General features: G+C 38.5%; 1 protein-coding gene across 18 annotated transcripts in view; it reads left to right on the forward strand.

Annotated features, from left to right (window-relative positions):
* The window catches only part of mical2a (microtubule associated monooxygenase, calponin and LIM domain containing 2a), a 93,108-nt gene extending 76,760 nt beyond the window's left edge, over nt 1-16,348 (forward strand). For 4 of the 18 annotated variants that reach the window (XM_048186223.1, XM_048186222.1, XM_048186224.1 and 1 more), the window contains 10 exons: nt 970-1,101; nt 1,190-1,267; nt 1,469-1,561; nt 3,150-3,265; nt 3,367-3,436; nt 4,121-4,201; nt 6,235-6,339; nt 7,271-7,451; nt 10,814-10,890; nt 10,981-13,781. In XM_048186223.1, coding sequence (XP_048042180.1) covers nt 970-1,101; nt 1,190-1,267; nt 1,469-1,561; nt 3,150-3,265; nt 3,367-3,436; nt 4,121-4,201; nt 6,235-6,339; nt 7,271-7,451; nt 10,814-10,890; nt 10,981-11,358 — 1,311 coding nt within the window. In that variant the 3' untranslated portion in view covers nt 11,359-13,781. Of the gene's footprint in view, nt 1-969; nt 1,102-1,189; nt 1,268-1,468; nt 1,562-3,149; nt 3,266-3,366; nt 3,437-4,120; nt 6,340-7,270; nt 7,452-10,813; nt 10,891-10,980; nt 13,782-15,828; nt 15,890-16,117 lie in introns of those variants that run through there. The other 14 variants (XM_048186231.1, XM_048186232.1, XM_048186234.1 and 11 more) reach the window with 11 other exon arrangements.
* Nucleotides 16,349-24,832: the final 8,484 nt, after the last annotated feature.

Consider the following 24,832-nt stretch of genomic DNA (forward strand, 5'->3'; position numbering starts at 1 on the left):
CCACAGGGATTAAAAAAAAAAAAAGTCTTTGTTAAAGCTTCATATCCCATGAACCAAGCTGATCAGCTACGAGGTGAATCATAACATTACGAACTTTGATTTGAAGCAGAAAAAGTGTTTGAAAATTGCACAAAAAGACAACGGTACAAGACTGTGTGCTAAACAGCTTTAGTGACGGAAAGGACTACAATCCCATGATGCATTACGAATCACAATCGAATTAGAACTATTTATTTACAGCTGTTGATAATATATAAAAACAATATAATTTAAGTTTATTACAAATATTTCAGTATTTTGAGAGCGTAGGGAGACACCTCTGTTACGTCATTTGCAGTGCTTTATGGGAATGGGTGGAGCTAAAGAGCTCCTTTGCTGCAGTTTGCTCGCCGTGACTCTGATTGGTGGAACTTTCTGTACAGCATCATGGGTAATGTAGTTTTTTCACCACAAATTCTGCTGTTGAACATGATTATTTTAAAAAATAATAAGTTGAAATAATGCAAACAGATGGCTTCAACAAAAGCATATATACAGGGCCTAAAACTAACTTTTATGCTACACCGGCCAAAACTAATTTTTACCAAAAATTAACATGCAGTTATGACACCAAACATGCAAAAAACATACAGTTATGACACCAATATTTTTAGATACTAGTGAAATTCACAATTCTCTGTTCCAATTTCGATACCACTGCTAAAAATACTAGCTTAACTAATATAATTTTAATAGACTACATTTTTAAAGACAAGTAAACAGTCAGCGCGCCCTCTTGCGTTCTAGCACTTGAACATTTATATTAGAAAGGCTTAAATTTTCGTGATGATGCAGCACTGACACGTCTGCCAAAGTAAACCAAAATCTTGAAAGTTCAGATGAAAGTATGTGATCTTCCTCAACCCATCCATTCTGCTCCTAATCCAAAATTGCTCTCTCTCTCTCTCTTCGTGACTTTTGTCTGTGCAGCCTTGCTCTTCTTCTCTCCATTTCCCTCATTCCATCCCGCTGACCACCCTTTCATGCCCTCTCCCACAATGCACTGCTACTTCCTGTCCTCGTCCTCTCATTTCCTCCCATCCCTCTCTGCTGTTGCAGCAGGTAATGGTGCATGCACAGTTTTACACACTGCCCCAGTCTGCTGATTCTAATTCTTTTCTCCTCTTCCATTGGCATCCATTTGGTTAAGATGTCTAGACCCAAACCGTTACACGTGCAGCATTTTAAACAGGAGATACAGGGAGAAACAGTGAGTCCGTCCCATCTGGTGAGTGTTTCCTCATCGCTCAGCTAAGTTAGGAAATATAATTACAGTAGAGAGAGATTTACCACAAGTGTTTTGACATCTGGCACGCTGGAGGTAACCAGCTTAGTCAATCTTCTGATTAATTGTAGGTTAGGTATCATTATTGTATGCACTGAGTGCAGCTTTATGACATATTAAATGGGCTTTAATTTGTGGTTACAGTTAAGCAGTCGCAGAACGTCTGATTTTAGCAATAAGAACGAAAAAGAGACCTCCCAGTCAAAGGAAAACAGAAACTTTAAAGTCCACAATAAGGTATCATGGCACCACCTAAACTTCCTGTTCTGAACATATGAAACACATTTGGAAAGCTAAACCAACATGTTTGCATGTTAGTGTTATATAGACAGTGTTATATAGACAGTCTCTTATTTCAAGGTAGGGCAAGTATATTTTTCCACTGTAAAAAATATGCAGTTTAAAATACTTAAAGGGGCTCTATGTAAGATTTTTACTTTAATAAAGCATAAAAATACCCCAATATGTTGTTTGCAGATATTTAGGAAACATGCTAAGCTCGCCTACATGTTCCTCAGAAAAACAATGCTACATCCAGACATTCTACTTTGAAAATGTGCGTTCCGTGTCGGAATGTCTGTCTTTGTTTTGGTCTGTGCGAAACCGTGTGCTGCCAGTTTATCCAATAGTATTTCGACATCACAGGTTGCCAGTTGGAGGAAAACACAGCGTATTGCAACCATGGAAACCAACAAGCAAACTGGGAATCGCAGATTCTACTTGACCTAAAAAGCCTCTGAATCCATCTAAATATCTCTATGAACAACAGCATTTTAAAACAGATAAATCAATTAATCAGCATACAGTGTTTAAGTCTCCTCAGCTTCCATTGTCAATTGCGCTGTCAATTGCTGGCAACCCGCGTCTTTGAACGAGGGGGCGGGCCAAACGATATTTTGAATTTGGTCTGCAGTACCTATTTTGAACACTGGGTGTCATTCCTACATAGAGCCCCTTTAAAGGAATAGTTCATCCAAATATAAAAATTATCCCATGATTTACTCACTCTCAAGCCATCCTAGGTGTATATGACTATCTTCTTTCAGACGAACACAATTGGAGATATATTTAAAAAATATCCTGGCTCTCCAAGCTTTATAATGGTAGTGAATGGGGGTTGAGATTTTGAAGCCCCAAAAATGCATCCATCCATCCATCATAAAAATAATCCATACGGCTCCAGGCCCTCTGAAGTGAAGAAATGGGTTTTTGTAAGAAAAATATGATTAATATTTAATATGATTAAATCTTATATAGCAGCATAGCAGCATTACCACTTTGTGTAAGCGTTAATGTCCAATAATTCTACAGTCTGTTATTCCTTACTTATCGGATCCCAAATAAATTAATCTTGATAAACAAATGTGCCTCTGAATAGGGAATTCTTTTTACAATGGCATCACTGACTACATCCGCCAAATGTCAGAATAAAGTCCAAGATGGAAACACTTTATTTTAGGGTCTTTTAACTAGTTGCTTATTAGCATACATATTACTAGAATATTGGCTGTTTATTAGTACTTATTAAGCACATATTAATGCCTTATTCTACATTCTTAATCCTACCCAATACCTAAACTTAACAAGTACCTTACTAACTATTAATAAGCAGTAAATTAGGGGTTTATTGAGGGAAAAGTCGTAGTTAATAGTTTATATGCTACCTCCAAGACCAGTGAGCAAAAATGACTTATTATATTATATTATTATATCCTTTAATAATGAAAAATCTTCAGCTTTAAAATGCATTTTAGTGCTAACATACCATTAAAGGCATCATATTTCCCTGTTGTCTAATTTCTCTCTCTATCTCTGCTCTAAACAGACCAGTTCTTCCGCTGTCCATCCTCATCATTCTAACTCCATAATATTTCACCCCATCCCAGAATGCTCTGCTCCTCTCCATCTTTCCTTTACATTCTCCTCTGCTTTCACAATAAGGTAAAGAAGTGATTTCACCTTCAAAACTTTTCCTGTAATGGTTCTAATGCCTTTTTATTAACATACTATTTAATTTCACTCTCCCCGTGCATCATTTAAAGCTGTAAATCAAAACCAGAAATACTTTATGGCATAAACATGCAAGGAGAAGCAAAGAATAACTCACAAATGGTGAGTGTTTGTCAAGATTATTGCTTGATTGATTTGAAAGTGAAACATTCTCCCGAAAAAAAAATGAAAATGCTGTTGTTATTTACTCACCCTCTTGCTGTTTCAAATTTTTGTAACTTCTTTCTTCCATTGAGTAAATATCTCACATGTCTTCATAACTGAATGCTACACGTCTAGTTTAAATATGCGGATGTTTGAATGAGATTTGAGAATGACTTTCATTTTGGTCTGTACTTCACACAAAGCTATCCTATTCAGAAGACTTGAAGTAAATTTGGTGTAGGATTTACTTTAAAACAATTTCGCTCAGAAATTGCTGGTAACACAAAGAAAGGTTTTGAATTAAACGCAATTTTGTAGTAGACTGAAATAGTATTTTCAGGTAAACGTACTCCAATAATCTTTGTTTTATTCACAAATTTTGGTATTTTTGGTATTACCATTTTTGGAGTTTGAATGCCCAAATAAAACAAGAATGCTTTCTTGGAAAAGAGCAGCTTGGGCATTCTGCTGAATTTCTCTTTTTGTGTTCCTTGGCAAAAAATAAAGTTGTACAAGTTTGGAGCAGCTTGAGGATGAGTAAATTATGACATTATTTTCATTTTTTGGGTGAACTATTCCTTTTACTTAACCAAAGATGATCACAACATTTGATTCAATATACTTTCAAATCTACATTTCCAGTCTGTCACCAGTAAGAAAACAACTGTAAGAAAACAAACAGACATTCCTCAATCAAATGGAGACTCATATGCTCCCAAACAGGTATATGACCATACCAGAGGAATGGCGCTTATCCACAATCTCCCAGGACTCGCATGATATGCATTCTGGCTGAATTGAGAGTCTTCCGTGAGATTGCTGGCACGTTGTAGGCAGGACTGGAGAGCACTGATCAGTGCGGCAGCTCTCTTTGATGGACTGTCTCTCTTCACATGGTTGGTTTTGTAATGAGTATGTGCCAATATAACACACACTTGGCTGTAAGCATCCTTACATTCCAGCTGACCGCAGGGAGAGAGAGCATTCCAAAAGTCCTCTCTTGCATTGCCAGATGCTTGACCTGAAACTCTAGCTCCACCCACGGAACAGTTCAAAGTTACTGGATCATAGGAGTTTTACGGGATGCCTGTAGGAGTTTCTCAAGTTTGACTGACAACCCTCATTTTGAGCTAAAAGACATGGGTTCTTTTCCAAAACCTGGTGAGGTGCCTACATAAGATAGACCCAACCCAGGCACGGCAAAAACGTACATACAGTATACATATATTTCACTGCAGTGTCCGGCTGAAATGAACACTAGTGGCAGTAAAACACCAAAAACTTTCGTTCCTTTTCACACAAATTATGATTACAGGGGCAGATTATGGAATAATAAAGACTTATTTTCATGTGGTTCCTTGGATAATACTATGTTATGATCTCAAAACTCTTGATTTGAAAAACTAATACATTTTTAACATTTGCATCGCATAACCAGCTCCATATGTATGGCTTTTCTGACGTAGTAAACTTGCTCTGTAGCTCACCTGGTACAGCATTGCACCTGTGATGTGGGCCGCATTTAATACAAGTTATGATGCTCCACAAGAGATCTCAAAGATTCATAGTAGGAAGCTAAAATGGCATGGTTGCTTCACCAAATGCATTTTTTATCTCACGTTTGTTTTTGCTCACATTATCAGTTAGGATTAGGGTAGAGTTTAGTAAAGGGGGAGTTCATTTCAAACGCGATTTCAAGAGTTTAAAAGTTAACGCGAGCATTAACTTTTTGCACCACTCAAACAATTCACTCAATTGAATTGCGTGATACATGCATTAAATAACATACCTTAATAAAATGTTGTAAAGTCATGTTTAACTGTTTTTACATAAAATTGAACATGCTATTTAGCATCAAACTGCTGTGAAATGTGCTACAAGCAATGCAAAAAGATTTGGCAAGAATGCTGCCTTAAAATTTGCCTAAAATGAGGCATGTTTTATGTTTATTGCCTGTTTTATAACAGGTGCCTGTGATGCTTTAAGATGCAACCTATTTAGACAGCTCATTGGGTTTTGGAACAGAGAAATCCAGGCTATGTTTACACACACACAAGTTTTGTTTCAATCGGAATTAATTCATTCCGATTGATGAATCCAGTGTGTTTACTATTTCAGATCCTGATTAGGAGATGATGAGCGCATGAATCGTTGTGCCGTGCTGCTTATATTTACCAATAAAAAACACCCCGCACCCAAAATAAAGTGTCTGTGGATGAGAGTTTAAAGAAGATGGGTAGTAGGAGAAATTTACAATAACATGAGAGTCATTCATGACATTTTATTTAACAACAACTGCAGCTCGTTCCGTGCGTCATACGTCATTACACAATTATACATCATTACACATTCGCAGTCCTTTCAGTTTCGGTTTTCAATCCCATTAAGTGTTTACATGTGCTCTCAATCGGATTAGAAAAAGAATAAACCACCCCTTCCAATCTGATCGAAATTTCATTCGGATCGAGCTCAATCGGATCGATTAAGGTGATTACATGAAGTCTTTTCAGTCCAATTGAGCCCTCAATCCGATTACTAACAGATTACTTGGTTGCATGTAAACGTAGCCTGTGTTTCAAAGATCAGGAGCAAAAAGAATGTTTCTAATCAATCAAATTCACTGTTTGACAGAGATCTTTTCTCTGAGATTTTCCCCAGTATGTCTTCTCATGCTTCTCTTTGCCTTACATTGCTTTATCCTTCTGTTTCATTCTCCTTTCTCCACTTTCTGTCCCTGCTCTGCCATTGGCTGGTAGCGCACAGTAGGCAAAGTGTCTCTGGTAGTGGGCGCTAGAGCTGACACTCTGGTTTCCCTCTATGAGAATGATCATAGGCCTGATGCAAGCAGCTCAGGCACTCCGGTAAGCCACAGATCAGCTGTTCAGTTAATTGTTTAAACTGAAACAAAAGGGATTTTATGAAATCATGTGGTCATCTTGTGTATTTCAGTTCATTAACAATTCTGTCATCATTTACTCACCCTCATTTTGTTCCAAACCTGTATGATATTATTACTTTCCTGGAACACAGGAGATGTTCAGTGTCTATACGATGAAACTGAACTGAAACTTTTTTTTAATTTTTTTATCATAGTGATTGGTACGGAAGAGGATTAGGGACAAGCAATAATAAAAAAATAAAAACAATCTCGAGATTAAAGTTGTTAAATTACAAGAAAAAACTCGTTACATTTCGAGAAAAAATTTGAGATAAAATGTTGAGAATAAAGTCATTAAATTACGAGAAAAAAGTCGTTAGATTATGATAACAAATTCGTTAAATTTCGAGAAAAAAAGTTGAGATAAAATGTTGAGAATAAAGTCATTAAATTACAAGAAAAATTTTTAATTTAATTTAACAACTTTTTTCTCGTAATTTAATGACTTTTTTCTCGTAATTTAATGACTTTATTCTCAACATTTTATCTCAACTTTTTTCTCGAAATTTAACGACTTTTTTCTCGTAATTTAACGAGTTTATTCTCAACATTTTATCTCGACTTTTTTCTTGAAATTTAACGAGTTTATTCTCGTAATTTAACTAGTTTATTCTCAACATTTTATTTTGACTTTTTTCTCGAAATTTAACAAGTTTTTTCTCGAATTTTTTTTTTATTATTGCTTGGCCCTAATCCTCTTCCGTAGATTGGTCATTAAAGAAGGCAACATTTTGTGAATGAATCTGCACTTCTTAATGCTTTCATCACATTAGGATTCTCAAATTTTCAGGGTTATTTTCAGCATACCTTAATTCACACTATCTTGACCAGGTTTTTTCTTTTTTCCCTCCTAGCCTTCCTTGAAAAGAGAATTTCCTCAGAGTCTGGGTGATGTGTGTCATGCGTGTAAGAAGCGGGTGTTCGTAGTGGAGAGGCTCAGTGCAGAGGGATTCCACTTCCACAGGGAATGTTTCCGATGCGATACCTGCAGAGCTCCGCTGCGCCAGGGAGGACATTCCTTCGATTCGGTGGAAGGTACTGTGAAGGGCCTGTACTGCATTCTCACTGTTTCTCTTTAAAGGAATAATTCACCCTAAAATTAACATTAAAGATAGGATAGGTCATCTTCAGAGAGGCTAGCAATAGCTTAGCTTAGCCAAGCTAGCTTTGAAAGATCCCACCCTTCCTTCAGAGCATCACATAAGTAGTTCAAAAGACCATATTCTAGGGCTGCACAATTAATCGTTAAAAGATTGCAACCTCAATTTAAACACCCACGCAATCTTATTCCTAAATGACAATGATTCACTGGTCTATGAAACCTTTGACAAATACGATCACAGCAAACATTCAGATCTCCGTTCTGATCCAGAGAAAGCAGTTGTCATGTATAGATATGAAACAGCTTCACAAACAGTATTTTCAACCACACAGTATAGTTATTTGTGTGTTACAATAATGCAACTGAACACAGAAGTACTGGGATAAACGTTTATAGTTCGGATATAAACACTGATGTCTACACTAGCGATCAAAATAGAGTAGATCACCATTTGAAAGTAACTTGACCCTTCAAACAAAGATTGTATCGATTACATTGTTACACCAGTAGGTGGCGACAAGTGACTGTTTAAAAATGTATAGACCCCTTAATCACCTACGTCACTGTGACGTCACCGCTCTAGCTGGAGGCAAAACATAAATAAGAACTCATAGCAGGCGCGCTAAAAGTTTGAGGTTTTGACTTTAAAATGTCGTCTTGTTGTGTTTTTGGCTGCCAGAATAGAAGGAACAGGACTTTTGGTTCAAAACTAAAGTTTTACCAGATCCCGGCAGACATTCCTTCACAGAAATCAAAAAGATAATTGTGGTTGAAAGCAATACGGCATACAGACTGGACGGAGACGATCATAAATAATGCTCGTGTTTGCAGTGCACACTTCATATCAGGTAAAATAATCGATGCATATGTAATGGTGTGTTGGTTTTATCTAGTACAAATCAGCAAGTTTCTGTTTTAGAGGTGAAAAGTCGCCAACTTTCAGCGCACTAGCTAGCTTAAATGTTAAACAAACATACAGCGATAGATGTGTGTGCCATCCTTTGAATGGTCTCTAAAAATAATCCACATTGCAAGCCATAATCATAGTTAGCCCAGCGTTAGGTTACATTAGACAATAAGCCTTGACAAAATTCCCCAAACCACCCGAAAGTAATTCATATGTTGTCTAGGAAATATCCAAAACTTAAGTTAATTTACAAAAATAGCTGTCACGGTCCCGCAGAGTCAGTGGCTGTACATATTCGGACAGTTCTGAACCTTCTTCTGCATCTATGTTTAATAAATCCCTCCTAAAACATGCTAGCTTACGCTTGTCAATATTGAGTCCAGCGTCTCTTTTTGCCTCCAGCTAAGCCCCGCCCACCAGGAAACGTTGCAATGTTTACAAACTTTTAAGGGGTCTATTTGTCACTGAATCATTCATTCAAAAGATTTGTTCAAAAATGCTGATTCATTCAGTAATGAAACAAGTCTTTATGAGTGAGTCATTGAATCATTCATTCATCCAAACCAATTTTTAAAAATAATAATACTAATTATTTCAAATTCATTAAATATTATAAATATATTGCAACAATTAATGTTTTGTCAGAACTTCTAGCAGTGTAAATGACAAGTTTGTTTAGTTGTCTATTCAGAATCGTGGGAGAACAAAAAATAAACAAAAAAACGTGAAGCTCTACTATATTCCAAGTCTTCAAAATCCATTGATAGCTTTGAGTGACAAACAGACCAAGATAAGCCTTTTTTACTGAAAATCATTTTATTTTTGGGATGAACTACTGTATCCCTTTAAATTCCAAGTGTTTGTTTCTTATGTTGTAAAAAGAGGTCAGCTCTTTGTGATAACGACCCAAGCGGTCACACGGAGATTGAGATCAGAAACGGTAGTTGGAAAACCTGTGAGTAAAAACAGTTTTTAATTACGAAAATAGTACCAACTTCATTCAATCTTTCATTCCAAAGGGCCCTTTGACACTTTGAGCACTTCAGTTTGGAACTTGGTTTCCCTTCAATATGGCGGCCATTATTGTTCTCACTACGAAGTGCCCTTAGGAAGTGGATTGATCCCATTTGGAACACAGCCACGTTCAAACCAAGCTGCTTTTTGTTGGTTAGCGCAACCAGAACCGGTGCCAGACAACACGTCTTTGGGGGAGATTTATATTTCTCAGGCAAACCGAAATGAAATCGTGGATTGTGAGGATTGTGTGGGTCCCCTCGGATGGGGTCCATGGGGGGCCAGGTACCCCCTCTGGCGCCGAACGCTCAGCGCTTCAGCATTGAATAGATTCTCAGCGCCTCATTACACTTCTGCCGTTTTAACCCTAAATGGTCCTTACTCCTTAGGGACAAATGTGGGAAAAAATATTTATTTATTTATTTTTTATAAAAATGGTTTCCTTAAAGGTTCTCTAAGCAATCCTGGGTGGATGTAACTTCCTGTTGACGTTTGTAGTGTTGTCAAACAAAAAAGAAGCTAGCTAGACCCTCCCTCCTCCTCCTCCTCCCCCTACCCCTCCGTGCTTCCTGAAACAGTCATGAACGTGCATTTAAAATCATTCTTGTCGGTTATTGGCTGGAGCGTGTTTATTATGATTCGTGGTCCAGGCTGCACCAATTTGTTTTTATTGCCGTTTTCGGAGCTTGTGGCGACTACAGAGACCGCGTTTTTTTACAGTGTGTTCAGGGGGCAGGCAGCTATCGGATAGCGAGGAGATGTTTACTGTATGTGACAAAAAATGTTTTGGCCTAAAAACTTAGAGCACCTTTAATCTGAGTGGTACAAGACTTGGCTGCTTTTCATAAGTTTGCCACCTGTACACCCACAAAAGTTGGACTTTATTCAACAATGTTATGTGGTAGAAAAAAATCCTTAATCGGTCCTTCGTGGACACTAGAGGGCAGTCATTGGAAATTAATAGGTGAGACTCTAATTCAGAGCCATTTTTTATTTTATTTGACAATAAATCCGTCACAATGCAGATGATACATACACATAAATGAAGGGGTTTATACAAATATTTTGTCAAATAAAAAATATCCACTCACACATACACAAACAAAGTCAAGCCTGAATATATAACAAATTTTGAAGTTTTGGCTGTTTCATCTTACTGGAATCAATATTTGTACAGAAGTAAATAAATAATAATAATAACATAAAAATAAGCATATTTTACATGAAAGTCAATGGAGTAATTTTGTAATTTTAGAGGTAAATAAGGTCAAAATTATTGACCTTCCCATTGAAAACAACTGGAAAATACACTATCCTCAGAAAAAAAAATGCTTTGGTGAACACACGGCCTAATGTTTTCTTTTCCTCCTATAGGAAAGTTGTACTGCAAACTTCATTTTGCTCAACGGAAATCCTCAGTGACGAATGGGAGATCACAAAATCTACATACGGTAAAAACACAATTCTGCCAGTCTTTTATGTTTCGTAATTCCTCAATAGTCATCTTTCAATACATCCTTCTTAATATTTTTTTTCTTTAGACATGTAATAACGAATCCCACGACAGCTCTAGCTGGAGTCCCGAGGGACGTGAGAATCACCTTCAGGCCGAGTCTCCAGGTATCCTGTCCTCTCTGAAGAAATGCCTGCGTTGGCCGCTGCACGTGAGCCAGTCTGTGTGTTCTGTGCCCCGTCGTGTGTTTAACTGGCTGCATGGTAAAGTGTGGGCCGCGGGCGTCCACCTGACGGATAACGCGGGAGATTACGCCTTCCTGTACGAGCTGCTCAGCGTGAGTCTGCCTCTGCTCGCGGTTCTCCACGAACAGCTTGTCCAGATGTATGCAGAGGCCGAACCTCTCAATCTTCAGCCTCTACAGCACTGGCTGGAAGAGCACATGGGCCACTGGGTCTTAGTGTGAGAGAAACGTCATCAGGCCACATTGTGTCCCATTAAAAGGGTTATTATGTGGACATTTGAACTGAAAAACACATAGAACAACCTTGAGATAGTTTTCAAGAACAAAACAGTCTGAACTTGAGATGTTGGCACATGAACCTTCATTTCCTACTTATTCAGAGGATAGAAATTAAACAGCTTGGTTTGGAGTGTATGCAAATGACCAAAAAACGATTTTCTCAATTACAAAGGTCTGAGTAAAGAGAAAAAAAGTGTCGAACACGGAGTGAACTTTAAGCACTTTAATGAGTGAGCTGCCTTCATTTGCACGATTAAGAGAGATGTTTTGCTTTTAATTATTAATGGACGTTCTTTGCAAGTTTACAAAACCTGACTGATCAAGCTGCAAACACGTCTCGTCCGATCGGTTAACCATTCACAAACATCACATTCTTCTCGCATGTTTACACTTCTTATGAAATCATACAGCTAAAGGAATGCCCGGGTTCAACGCAAGCTAATCTTTTGACAGCATCTGTGAAATGTTGTCGATTACCAGTGAAAATAACTGCGACTCATTCTTCAGATTGTAGAAACAAACAAGTATTACAAAGGAAGTCTATGGGACAAGACATTCCAGAGGGTTTAAAGCAGAAATATGCACCTTATATTTTAATCAAAGCAATTCTTCATAACAAACATGTTTTTGATCTGTAACATTTTTGAAAATGTTTAAGTGGTTTTAGCACAATAGGCCATATTAACACAATGTGTTGTCTTGTGGCTGTACTTTCAAAACAATTTAATAATTTTGTATTTTAAAGTCCCCCCCCCCATGTAATGTCTTGTTCTATATAGTTCCACTAAATGCATTACTGTAAATATATTTGTTTGTTTTTACAATACTTATCTCTGTTAATCAGTATTTCTCATATGTTGTCCATAGAGTTTAACTTTAAGTTTTAAAGACTGTCTTTGCTCATACACGCTGTGTGAATGTAACCAGGTAAGCATCAATATGAACATTTTAATGGATAGCATGATTATTTATTAGTGCTGTCAAATTGATTAATAGCGATTAATCGCATCTAACATAAACGTTTGTGTTTACATAATATGTGTGTGTGTGTGTATATAATATTTACATACATTTTATATATAAAACATGGGCGTAGTGTCCGTGACGTCACCCGTAGGTTTCTGAAGAGCATTTTTGAAGCCCAAAAGTGGGCGGAACTGGCCGTCGCTATCTCGGCACGCCCAGATAACCGAAAATGGGCAAAGAGGCGGGATGTGGGTGGAGCTGAGGTGCCTGGATTCAGAAACCACGCCCACCTAGCTCAACATGACCAAGTTAGCTCAAGCTAAGAAGTTATCTATCGATCTATCTTTAGATACTATCTAAAATACTAATAAAGATAACAAATTATACATCATTTGAAAGTTATAAGGGTTTACTGTCAGTCTACAGTGTCTGTTTTACAATATAGATGCAATATTAATATTACAATTTGTGTTGGAGAATCAAAACGGGACTTCATGCATTTTTAATGAAATAGTGATTGCAAGATGAATCCGATCCATCGCACTTGGGTAAAATATTCATGAGTGTCCATTGAAAAACATCCAACAGCACTTTTTGTCTACAAAACCATTAAATCCATGAAACATTGATATATTGTCCATGTTTTGCATCATATTTCTTCTGAACGATCTGCTCTCTATTATCGTTCTTTAAGAAATCATGCAATCTGAGCAGCGTTTATGTTGTAAAACTGTACATGATCGTATACATGCGTCCAAAGTATATTTTTCAAAATAGTGCAGCAGTTTTAGTTATAATATCCAAGCAGTGCTGTTGGATTTTGTGGTGTTTTGAGAGGCATCCATTGTCATTGTAGTAAATCTGACGGACAAAACTTTTAGCCAATGCCAAGATGATCAAACAGCGTGTTTTCTGTTTATCTTTCGATGCCATGTTCAGAGGCTGGAATTAGCTGAGGTGACCTGACGCTAGACAGCTGACAAAAGGCTAGTAGTGACAGCAGCGGAAATCCACCTGTCACTCAAGTGGCCACGCCCTTAATTATGCAGAATCTAAGGCTTAATATCATTTAAACAGATGAGTTATACACAGTTGTCATGAAGGGCTAAATTATCTATATAGACCAAAGCCACTTTTTGTACCAGGCTGTAAACATATTTTTTTCTGCTGTAAAGTTGGGCATTTTAACATGGGGGTCTATGGGATTGACTCCCTTTTGGAGCCTGTCTCTAGCGGCCAGTCAATGAACTGCAGTTTAAGTCACTTCCATGTTGGCTTCAAGAGAGAGAACGCTAGATATATACACACACACACACATTATATATATACACTACCGTTCAAAACTTTGGGGTCAGTACGATTTTTTAATGTTTTAAAAGAAGTATCTTCTGCTCACCAAGCCTGCATTTATTTGATTAAAAATACAAAGAAAAACAGTAATATTGTGAAATATTATTCCAGTTTAAAACAGCTGTTTTCTATGTCAATATACAGTAAAGTGTAATTTATTCCTGTGATCAAAGCTGAATTTTCAGCATCATTACTCCAGTCTTCAGTGTCACATGATCCTTCAGAAATCAATCTAATATGATGATTTGATGCTCAAGAAACATTTATGATTATTATCAATGTTGAAAACAGTTATTTATATTTTTATTTCATGATGCTATGATGAATAGAAAGTTCAAAAGAACAGCATTTGTCTGAAATCTAAATCTTTTGTAACATTAAACACTACCGTTCAAAAGTTTGGGGTCAGTAAGAATTTTATTTTTATTTTTGGGGATAGAAATAAAATTAATCAATACTTTTATTCATCAAGGATGAGTTAAACTGATCAAAAGTTACAGTAAAGACAATTATAATGTTAGAAAATATTCTATTTTAAATAAATGCTGTTCTTTTGAACTTTCTATTCATCGAAGAATTTTGAAATAAATTCGTACACAACTGTTTTCAACATTGATAATAATAATGAATGTTTCTTGAGTATCAAATCATCATATTAGATTGATTTCTGAAGGATCATGTGACACTGAAGACTGGAGTAATGATACTGAAAATTCAGCTTTGATCACAGGAATAAATTACACTTTACTGTATATTGACATAGAAAACAGCTGTTTTAAATTGGAATAATATTTCACAATATTACTGTTTTTCTTTGTATTTTTAATCAAATAAATGCAGGCTTGGTGAGCAGAAGATACTTCTTTTAAGACATTAAAAAATCTTACTGACCCCAAACTTTTGAACGGTAGTGTATATACATATATATATGTGTGTGTGTGTGTGTATAAATATATGTGTATACACACACAGACACACACACATATATATATATAAATGTAATATTATATGTTCTCACATATATGAAATAAACAGCAAACTTTTATTTTAGATGCGATTAATCGATCTGACGGCACTATTATTTATATTTTGAAACCGATAGATATATTGGCTGATATTACATATCAAGCTATTTTGTGAGATTGATTACAAAAAACCTTAAAAATCCAGATTCAATCCAGAAAAATAAACATTTTTGTTTTCTTCGAAACAATGATTATTGTTTTCCCACAATCTTTTAACAAATTGACCTACTGTGATCCATTGGAGTAAAGAAATTATACATTCCTAAATATGACAAAATAAAAGGTGTCCTATGATCATCAATTTATCATTTAAATATATCTGCTTATTTTACTTAACGGACTGACACAGATAACATTAAAAAGTCACATTTACTGACCAGCATGACCACCGATATATTGTGCATCCCTGTATTTAACAAAAAGCAAATATGTATGCATTATACTTTGTTCTCAGGCTTAGTTGTATAGTTCTCATGGAGAGCCACTGAACAGGTCCAAATGCACATGTATTGGTGTCTCTGTTTACTTCTGTAGTCTAGATCATACACCAATCAATGCACCAGTACGTTAGTTAGTGATCACTGTGGAAAACCAGCCATAATCAAACTTTTGTTCAAATGAACGTTTTTGTCATATTTATGAATCATGCAAAACACAGAAACACTACTTTTATCACTTCATCTGATTCACTGGACTCTGTGGGATATCCTGATGTCATTTGCTACCTATAATGTACTGTGTGAGTGTAATACTGCACTTATATATATTTTACAGTAACACATTTACAATTCCTAAGTGCAATTAAAATGCACATTTCTTTTCCAGTCAGAAGTATTAATAATATGAAAAATACTTTTTTTGTTGACACTGGAAGGTGATTGTTGGAGTGTGATGTTTATGGATGGTGATAGCAGATTGCTCATCAAATGACATGCATGAAAATAAAGCATGGATATTTAAGTTAAATCGATTTTTGTGCATTAGCAGCTTGTTTCAAAACACTGTTTACAGGCTGCGTTGTGATACGATTCACTTCTCATTTATATTTCTCCTTCTTTTCATTCACTTGTAGTCCTTTTCAACCTCTCCACTGCGTCCGCTCCTGGCTTTCTGTGAGCAGTGCCGATCGAAAGGTGATCGTCTGCAAGCTCACTTGTTGTAGTCTCTCGTAGTGCTGTTCTGGCTTTCCAGAGCCACGTGTTTCACAGCTGTGGAAATGCACGGTGCATGACACTAACTGCCTGCCTCTGATTCTTTCATCTGTACGTCACATCTGACATGTTTCTCTTTTCTGTCTTTCTTCAAGGCCTGCTAATTATTTGCTTATGCAGTCTCTGTTTTTTCTTCACTTTGTGTTTCAGAGGTGGCTTACATTTCAGAAACCTACACGCAGGCGCCCTCGTGCCTATGAAAGCAGGTCATTAGTACCCTAAATGGCCTTTAGTTAAAGTAGCACCTTTTATTAGACATGTTGTAAAACTGTTTGAAGAGTTTTTTGCTGTATGTTTTCCATTTGAAACATTTGTTGTTGCCTTATTTATCTTAAGCCATACTCTTGCAATAAAAAAAGATAAAAGGTCTTGTCATTTTTACACGTTTTCCGTCTAGTCAGCTTCTGTTACATGCATACATACAGTATATGTTATCCAAATCATATTCACAATATACACAAATTTCACGATTCGATTTCGATATTGATTCATTTGTGGATATATATATCTGGGATAGTGCATCAATTTTTCTCAAGGAAAAAAATCTCTAAAAAAAAACTAATGCTGTAATGTGTAAATATAAAGGGAAACCTGTCAGTCGATACATTACTATTAACAAACTAATTAAAATTAACAACTGATTTGTCTGCAAACATTTAAATTGCACAGTTACAAGGCAGTTTTTTATAATATTCCTATTTTGAAATATAAACATTTAAACGGATTTATTAAAACATTAAATATTGGATAACAGGTTAATTAAAAATACAATGAATATGTAATATAGTGCATTTATTTTTAAAAATGTTCCTCTCACTGAATGACTTTCCTGAGGTAAATGTAACGTCACGTGGCATATTGTTTACAAGCTGCTTTACTGTGTAATTTAGTCATTTATGAGTAATTAAATCCTTCGCCAAGGTTGCCAGGTTTTCACAACAAAACCCACCCAATTGCAACTCAAAACTAGAGGTGGGTGTAAAAAATCGTGTTCTGGGAGGTAAAATCCACATTTTTGGTGGGGTTCCCCTGGTAAAACTTGCATTCCTGTGGCTAAATATCAAGTTATTTGGGGTCACTTCAACCCATGGACATGAAAAACAACCCGCGGCAACAGTGTAAAAACCACAGACTTGGCAACACTGTCCTTCACCTCGATTTGTAAGACAGTGATACATTGAGGAAATAAAATATCAACTACCCTCTTGAACTTCAAGATGTAATGGTGGATTCAAGTAATGCATTATGCCTAAAAATAAGTTACTGAACATTAACTCTTGTTTATTGAGCAGTTGTAAAAGAGTCATACTTATATTGGTCATGAAGGCTTAGATGGGCGATGATATAAATCTATAGTTAAATCTATATTCCATGTCCTTTTATTTATTTATTTGTTATAGATGTGTAATATGTGGAATGGTGTACAGTCAGCTAGACATTGTTCCAAAACAAATCCAATTAAGATGAAATAAGAGCCCTCTGGTTTGTGACTGACATTATCTTTTACTTATTATCTTCAATAACAGAGCCACCACATGCATACATAATTTTTTTGTATTACAGGTTTTTTGAAATGTTATGTTAAAATATTCAAATTAGGCATTATCTAATTTAATATGCACTAATTTGAATAAATGCTCAGAATGGAAATCTGAACACTGGATAAAGCCGGGTTCAAAACTTCTTAATGATAATGAATAAATTCACAAATGGTTTTTACATATTCACAGAACCCTTCTAATGCTGCGCTCCAGACAAGGCTGGACGTGGGAATATCCCAAATTAAATGTCCCACTTCAGTCAGTGAGCTCCAGTCACTCATATGTCACGTTCACATGTTGACCACATGATGTCGCCATGACACATTGAGAGCATATTGTGTTTTAGAGTCGATGTGACGGGTCATTTTTTTTGTCTTAATAATAATAAAAAACTAAGATATGACATTCAAAGTATGTAAGGTGGTACAACTAGATCTCTTTTATCGAATCCAAAAGGTTTTAATTATATTTTGCTACATATAAAGGTATTTTTAAAGATTTTGAAGTGTCAAAAGGTCATTCGGTTTAACCATCCAAAGGCCAATACAGCCATTTCATTTGAGATTAAAATATCTTAAAATGTAATAAATGTATATATTTTTAATATGATGATTTTGTAACATCATATATCAACTTAGTGCAAAATGGTATTCAAATTATGTGTAGAAGTCGTTGCTTTGTTATGAGAAAGAATGTCCGGAAAAATTAATATCATTGATGTCATTTGGAGTAACCAATATAAAGGGACCTTTTTGGATCAAGTCATGTGGTCAATATCATGTGACAGGATGTGTCATTATTTAGACACCTGCAAAAGACCACATGGTCATGAAGCAAAGTAACTAACTCTCTCTTAACTATCTGAAAAATTCATGTTTTCACTCTCATACGCATGTCCCGAAACATCAGGTCATTCGCTGCAACCGCTATAAAACATGGAAAATGTTGTAATATTTTAAAAACTTGTACTAAATATAAAATATTTGATTGTCCTTTTGCTATCTAGCTAGATATCAGCCTGTTAGCATTGCTTGAAAATATCGTTATTCGGTATAACAAAGTGTCATTCGGTAAAACTGAAATTTTGGTTAAACCGAATGACTTTTTTGGTAACAAATTTTGTCCATCTTGTAAAAAATGACAAAAGCAGTGTTAATTTTTTTTTTTATATTATATATAAAACCAATCCCATTGTTAACACTAAATAAAACTTCAAAATGTATTATATCTCCATTATGTTTTTTGTTTTTTTTTACACTTTTAAAAACCTGACCTGTAAATTAAGGCAAAACAGAATAAGAATAACATAAAATTGCTTTGAAAACAGCTGACAAAAAGCAAAAAAACAGAAGTAACATTACATGAACAATATCCAATGTTAAAGTTTGTTTTTACGTTCATATTCATTGGAAGCAGGATGCGCCAACATCTTGAAAGTGAAGTCAAATGATGTGTCTCGCTGAGGTCAGGGTTGATCGATGTCTGACTTTGAGTGGCGTTCCAGACGTTATTTCCTAGAATGAGGTGGGAAAAATCCAAATTCCAATCTGTCTGGAACGCAACATTAGTATGGTAAAACAGTGTAAAACTACATATTTATGCATCCTTCAACCCTAAACACAGCTCCAGATTGAATTCTAAATTCTTTCCATTCCCAGATTCAAGTGGGTGAGAAAGACCCAGTAAATGCTGATAAGTGTTCAGAGAGGCCCTGGAGAGTGACCTTTTTTCTAGTGGACATTACACAGATAAGGGTTTTGGGGGTGAGGTCAATCACGCAAGTATGACAGGCTTTAAGAAGCCTTCAGTGCTGCAGCCCTCTGATTTCTAATGTGTAAGTCAGTGCATTATCTGACTCTATAGTTACAGTGTTGTGCTTCAGCATGGATACCATCACCCAAAACATAACTATACTTCATATTTTTGGTGTTTGTTCTTAAAAGGCAGAGCCAAAATATGTTCTGACATCTGTTTTTAAATGTGAAACCTGCAAATAATTCAGTTCACATTCCTGAAGCTTTTTTGTCACTGACTGCTGAAATACATAGGCTATACTTAGCCAGTTAAAACAAATGCAATTTTTTGTTCAGTAATATTAACATGCGCATTTGATTCTTCTATTTATTGATTTATTGATGTTAGATGATGTCCATGGCTGATGTCCAAGGGAAGAAAAAATGTGATGAACACATAAATGGATGAGACACGTATTAATAAAAAACAATTAATAAATAAAAACGACGTATGAATTTCAATCTTCACAGAAGCCTTGTGTTCTAGAACTCTTTGCCAAAGACAGAAGGAAGAAAATATGACCCATTAACGCCCCCGAGTGGTTCAACAAGAGAAGAACTACTGCAGAGCCACATGTCACAGCACAAGGCCAGTCGCCTCGGACCGGAAGTCATGGAGAAAGTTAAGGTTAGTGGTGGGTCTGGGTTAGGCATTCCTTAACTGCTGTTGTCATAAGAAATCGAGTTCCCCCCAGGAACTGGGTCTCCTTTAGAGCCCCTAGTGATCCATTCTTGTGAAAAAAAGTACACTTTTGCATACTTTTTTAAATGGTATTATTACAGAAATAATATTTTTAAAGGGATATGCTTAAGTGCAAACTGAATGTAATGTTTTTGGACACTTAATTGAATGTTAAATATAATTAAATTAAAATGTATTATAGTTACATTTAATTTTGACCCAGTTAAAATGTCACCATGAAATCCAAATGGACAATTCTTTTTTTTATGGAATACTGCAGCATTTTTTATAAATTATTTATTCAGCGACATCTCTGATGACGTGTTTACTAGCGTCAGGGCGGGGCAACCTGTCACTCACACGAGATCGACCAATGGCAAACCACAAACATCCAACCTCCAATCTACTCAATTCCCCCTGGACAAAATCAAAAAAGTGTTTTTTCACTATGGAAATATTTATATACAAATTGCATGTGTTTTCTACTTTTTAGTTGACACTGTCTGTTTTCTACACTATACAAGAATGTTACTTATGTCTGAATGCTTGTGTATCACACTGAGCTTTTTAGATACAGATTTCAGCAGCTGATAAAAAAGTATCTACTGTACACAAAAAGAAGATCTTCTCTCAGATTGTGATCGGGACAAAGTTTCAATCGAGAAAGTAGGAATTTTTGGACCAATTTCTGCACAAAATGATGGCCCTTATCCAGTGTTGCTGACAACCTCAACCTCAGTACCTGTTGAAATCGAGCCAGGCTTGACTCGATGGATGTATCTCACACAAACGTCTCGGTTACAAAGGTAACCCTCGTTCCCTGAAGAATGTACGTTGGACAGACAGACGAATAGGAATCTCGCTAGAGAGGCCAATCCACTTTGAGTGTAACTAAAACGAGCCAATGCACATTGGCATGCAATCATTTCAAGTAGCTGCTGTGCCACGCAGCGGGGGTACATAATGACAAGCAGGTGCAATGCATTCCTTAGGTTTTTGCAGAGGAGCCGAGCTGGTGACCCGGCGTGCAGCAAGGTACAGTGTCTGTGGCGACGGCATGTCCATCTCCGTTCCCTCCTTCAGGGAACCTTCCTATTTAGTCGGTCACGTTCAAAGTATGTCGGACAGACCGACGAACAGGAATCCCTACCAAAGAGCTACAGTCGTTGCCCCCTTCCAGTGCCCTGTGCAAGTCTCCAGCTCCCTCTTGCCTAACAGGGCAATGGGACAGGGCTTACACAGAGAGTGACCACCACTGCCGTTTCGTGATAACCCACACAGTGAGAATACTGGATAATACTGGGAAAGAATGCCCACCCACTGGGAAGGGAATACTGCGGAAGCCACACTCTTCCCCAAAGGAGTTAGGTGGAGAAGTACATAGGGTTGTACTACATATGGAAGTACTGGGGTGACTCCAACCTGATAAGAGATGGGCTCTCCCAAAGGGAAAGACACAGGCTTTGTTTAGGAGCAACCATGGAATTTACACATATGGGATCTCCGCAAGGTCACACAAGGTCACACGCAAGGTCGAACCCAGCCTAAATCTGGTTCTCAAGGATGCAACGGATTATAGGCCTGGAGCCAGACGCTCTGCCATGTCTGGCTGCCAAGGGTGGTGGAGGACTCAACATGGTCTGCCTTGTAGGGACTCTCTGGAGCAATAAGTCCATGTAAGCACAGCAAGCCGACACTAACCCGGGGCCTTTCTGTGTCTCTGACTGGTTGAGGTGAGAACACAGGAGTATACCGGCTCAACAAGAAGGCTATAGAATCTAGCGAACATGTTAGGTGTCAACCAGCCTGCAACTCTACAAATATTTGTCAGCAAGGTGCCATGAGCCAGTGCCAAGGAGGATGCAACATCTCTTGTAGAGTGAGCATGCAACCTTATCGAGCTTGATAAGCCAAGGCGATGGTGCCTGCTATCCAGTGGGCCATCCTCTGCTTGGAGACTGCCTTTCCCTTCTGCTGGCCACTGTAACAGAGAAAGAGCTGGTCTGAGGTCCTGAGGCTTTGAGTTCTGTCTATTTACAGTTGCAGAGCACGGACTGGACAGAGCAAAGCCAGGACTGGGTCTGCCTCCTCCGGGGGCAGCGCTTGCAGGCTCACTACCTGGTCAGGGTCTCAGTACCACGTGGCCGTCACCCGGCTCGAACTCTAGGCACGATTCACTGACCAAAAGTGCCTGCAGGTCCCCTACCCTCTTGATAGAGTCCAATGCGACCAGCAGCAGGGTGGAGGGGAGCCAGCCTTCGCTCCAACCACTGCTGCAGGAAGGAAAGCATGGTCCTGATCAAACATCTTCGGGGTTCTTCTCAGCAAGAAGAACAGCACTCGATGAACAGGTTCCACTTCAAGGCGTAAGCACGTTTCATAGATGGTGCTCATGCTGAAGTGATGGTGTTAAGTACCTGAGGGGGTAAGTCACCTAGAACCTCCGCGTCCCGTCCAGGGACAAGACATGGAGTTTCCAGAGGTCTGGACGTGGGTGCCAAAGAGTGCCCCGTCTCTGAGAAAGAAGGTCTTTCCTCAGAGGAATGCGCCAGGGAGAGGCTGTCGTGAGGAGCATGAGTTCCGGGAACCAGGTCCAGTTGGGCCAATAGGGCGCAACTAACAAGACCTGCTCCTCGTCCTCCCTGACTTTGCACAGGGTCTGTGCATGTAGGCTCATTGGGGGAAACGCATATTTGTGTAGGCCCCAGGGCCAGCTGTGCGCTAGTGCATCTGTGCCGAGTGTTCCCTCGGTCAGGGAGAAAAACAGCTGGCAGTGAGAGGTTTCTGGAGAGGCAAACAGGTCTACCTGAGCGTCCCTGAACTCTCTCCAAATCAGCTGGACCATCCCAGGAGCACAGCTTGTGAAAGCTCGTTGGCCACACGGTTGAGCACGTCAGGGACATGAGTGGCCCGAAGCTTCTGACTCCAAAGGACACCCGGTGCGTGCCGCGTTGCCATGCCCATCTCAGGACTCGGCCATGAAGCCAGTGCTGAAGCGGTCTCATATGAATCAAACTGAGCGGGGTTACTGTTGCTGCAGCTACCATATGCCCCAGAAGCTTCTGAAAGAATTTCAGTGCGACCGGTGTCTTGCTGTTGAACGTATTCAGGCAGTTCAACACCGACTGAGCACGTTCTTCTGTGAGACATGCTGTCCGTTAAACCGAATCCAACTCCATACCAAGGAGATCCTCTGCACAGGGGAGAGTTTACTCTTTTCCCAGTTGACCTAAAGACCCAACTGGCTGAGGTGACTGAGCACCAGATCCCTGTGTTCACGTAACTGAATGAACTAGTATAGTAAGCCTTGGCGTTAAGGTCCGACGAGTGCTTACAGTCCCGGGAAGGGAGACACGGCTCCCCCCGCTAGGAGGAGTTAGAGCAAAGTTGCATAGCAACGGCCCGCTCCACAGGGTGGATGCGCGTATAACTCTTAGCCGCCCCGCCATCAAGGGTGGTGAGGGAGGAGGAGCCACTGCAACGGTGCCGTCCACGAACCAGTGAGCTCCTCATGCACCTCTGGGAAGAAGGGAGATACCAATCATTCAATCTCGAGAGCTCGAATGAAGAGCTCCACAAGAGCCCAACCCTGTTGGCGGCCCGGGAAAGCATAGCCATAATCTCTGGATCTGACTCGGGCAACGCTACCATTCCCGAAGTAGGCAACGCAGCCGAATCATCATCCCCAGAGAAGTCTGGCTCACCCTCCGACGCAGTGATCAACAGCGGTCATTGGGGGGAGCTCCAAAGAATACGGCTGGTACACACCTCTGAGATGGTCCAGCACGCTCCCTCGGCAGCTCTACTGTCTGCGGAGTGCAAGAGGGGTGAGGGTCCTTAGGGGGTTGGTTCCCTGAAGGAAGCGCACTCACTGTTATCCTCAGATCAGCGGTACCACTGGCTGAAGCAACACTCTGTGGAGGATTGGATCGTGGCAGCGGCACCGGGACTACACAAGTAGAATGTCATCTTTAAAAAGACGCAAGCTCTACTTGTGTAAGCTCTTTCAGGGACTTGCTCTTTTTAAGTACTGAAGCATGCAGGGGAACGGTCGCAGCAATACAGACAGGGAAATGTGCAGCCTGTTGTGTGCTTCCTTCTCTTTGAAGGCACTCTCTTACCAGCCATGAGAACAGCCTTTTTAATACTGTAAAGACAGCTTTTTGCTCAATTAAAGCAAAAGAAATGAAAACACAAAGAGAAAAAAAGAGAAGGATATCAACCCTGCTGCCGCGCTGTACGTCAACACTGAAGATCACTGAACACTAAACACAACAACCTGAAGAGCTGACTCTTCTAGAAAACACCGCTTGTGGGAGAGCAGAAGACATGAACCGCTCGGCTCTGAAGTGAAAAGCTAAGGAATGCATTGAACCTGCTGCTCATTACGTACCTGCGCTACGTGGCACAGCAGCTGCTGCAAATGATTGCATGCCAATGTGCATTGGCTCATTTTAATTACGCTTGAAGTGGATTGGCCTCTCTAGTGAGATTCCTATTCGTCTGTCTGTCTGACATACATTGAACGTATGTGACTGAATGGAAAGTAAGCTTTTGCCTGCTTGCTTTAACTCCAAAAATACTCACTGCTAAGATAACCCTGATAATAAGATAAATTGACATACTTTATAACTAAAGCCCTCATTTTCTTTACAGAATGGCTTCACAAAAAGTCTACTCTATTACAGGTTGCAGAATGAATGTGCCTTCTGGTGCTGATGTAACGCTGACCTGAAAAAGGGAGCTGTGGATGTTGTTGTGTTGTTTGCTCTCTTCTTGTTGTTATTATGTTTTTTGTTTCCTCTATATTTGTATTCTTTTTCCTTCTCTATCAATTCTAAATAGGAAT

This window comes from Megalobrama amblycephala, linkage group LG3, assembly GCF_018812025.1.
Source record: "Megalobrama amblycephala isolate DHTTF-2021 linkage group LG3, ASM1881202v1, whole genome shotgun sequence".
Classification (NCBI taxonomy): domain Eukaryota; kingdom Metazoa; phylum Chordata; class Actinopteri; order Cypriniformes; family Xenocyprididae; genus Megalobrama; species Megalobrama amblycephala.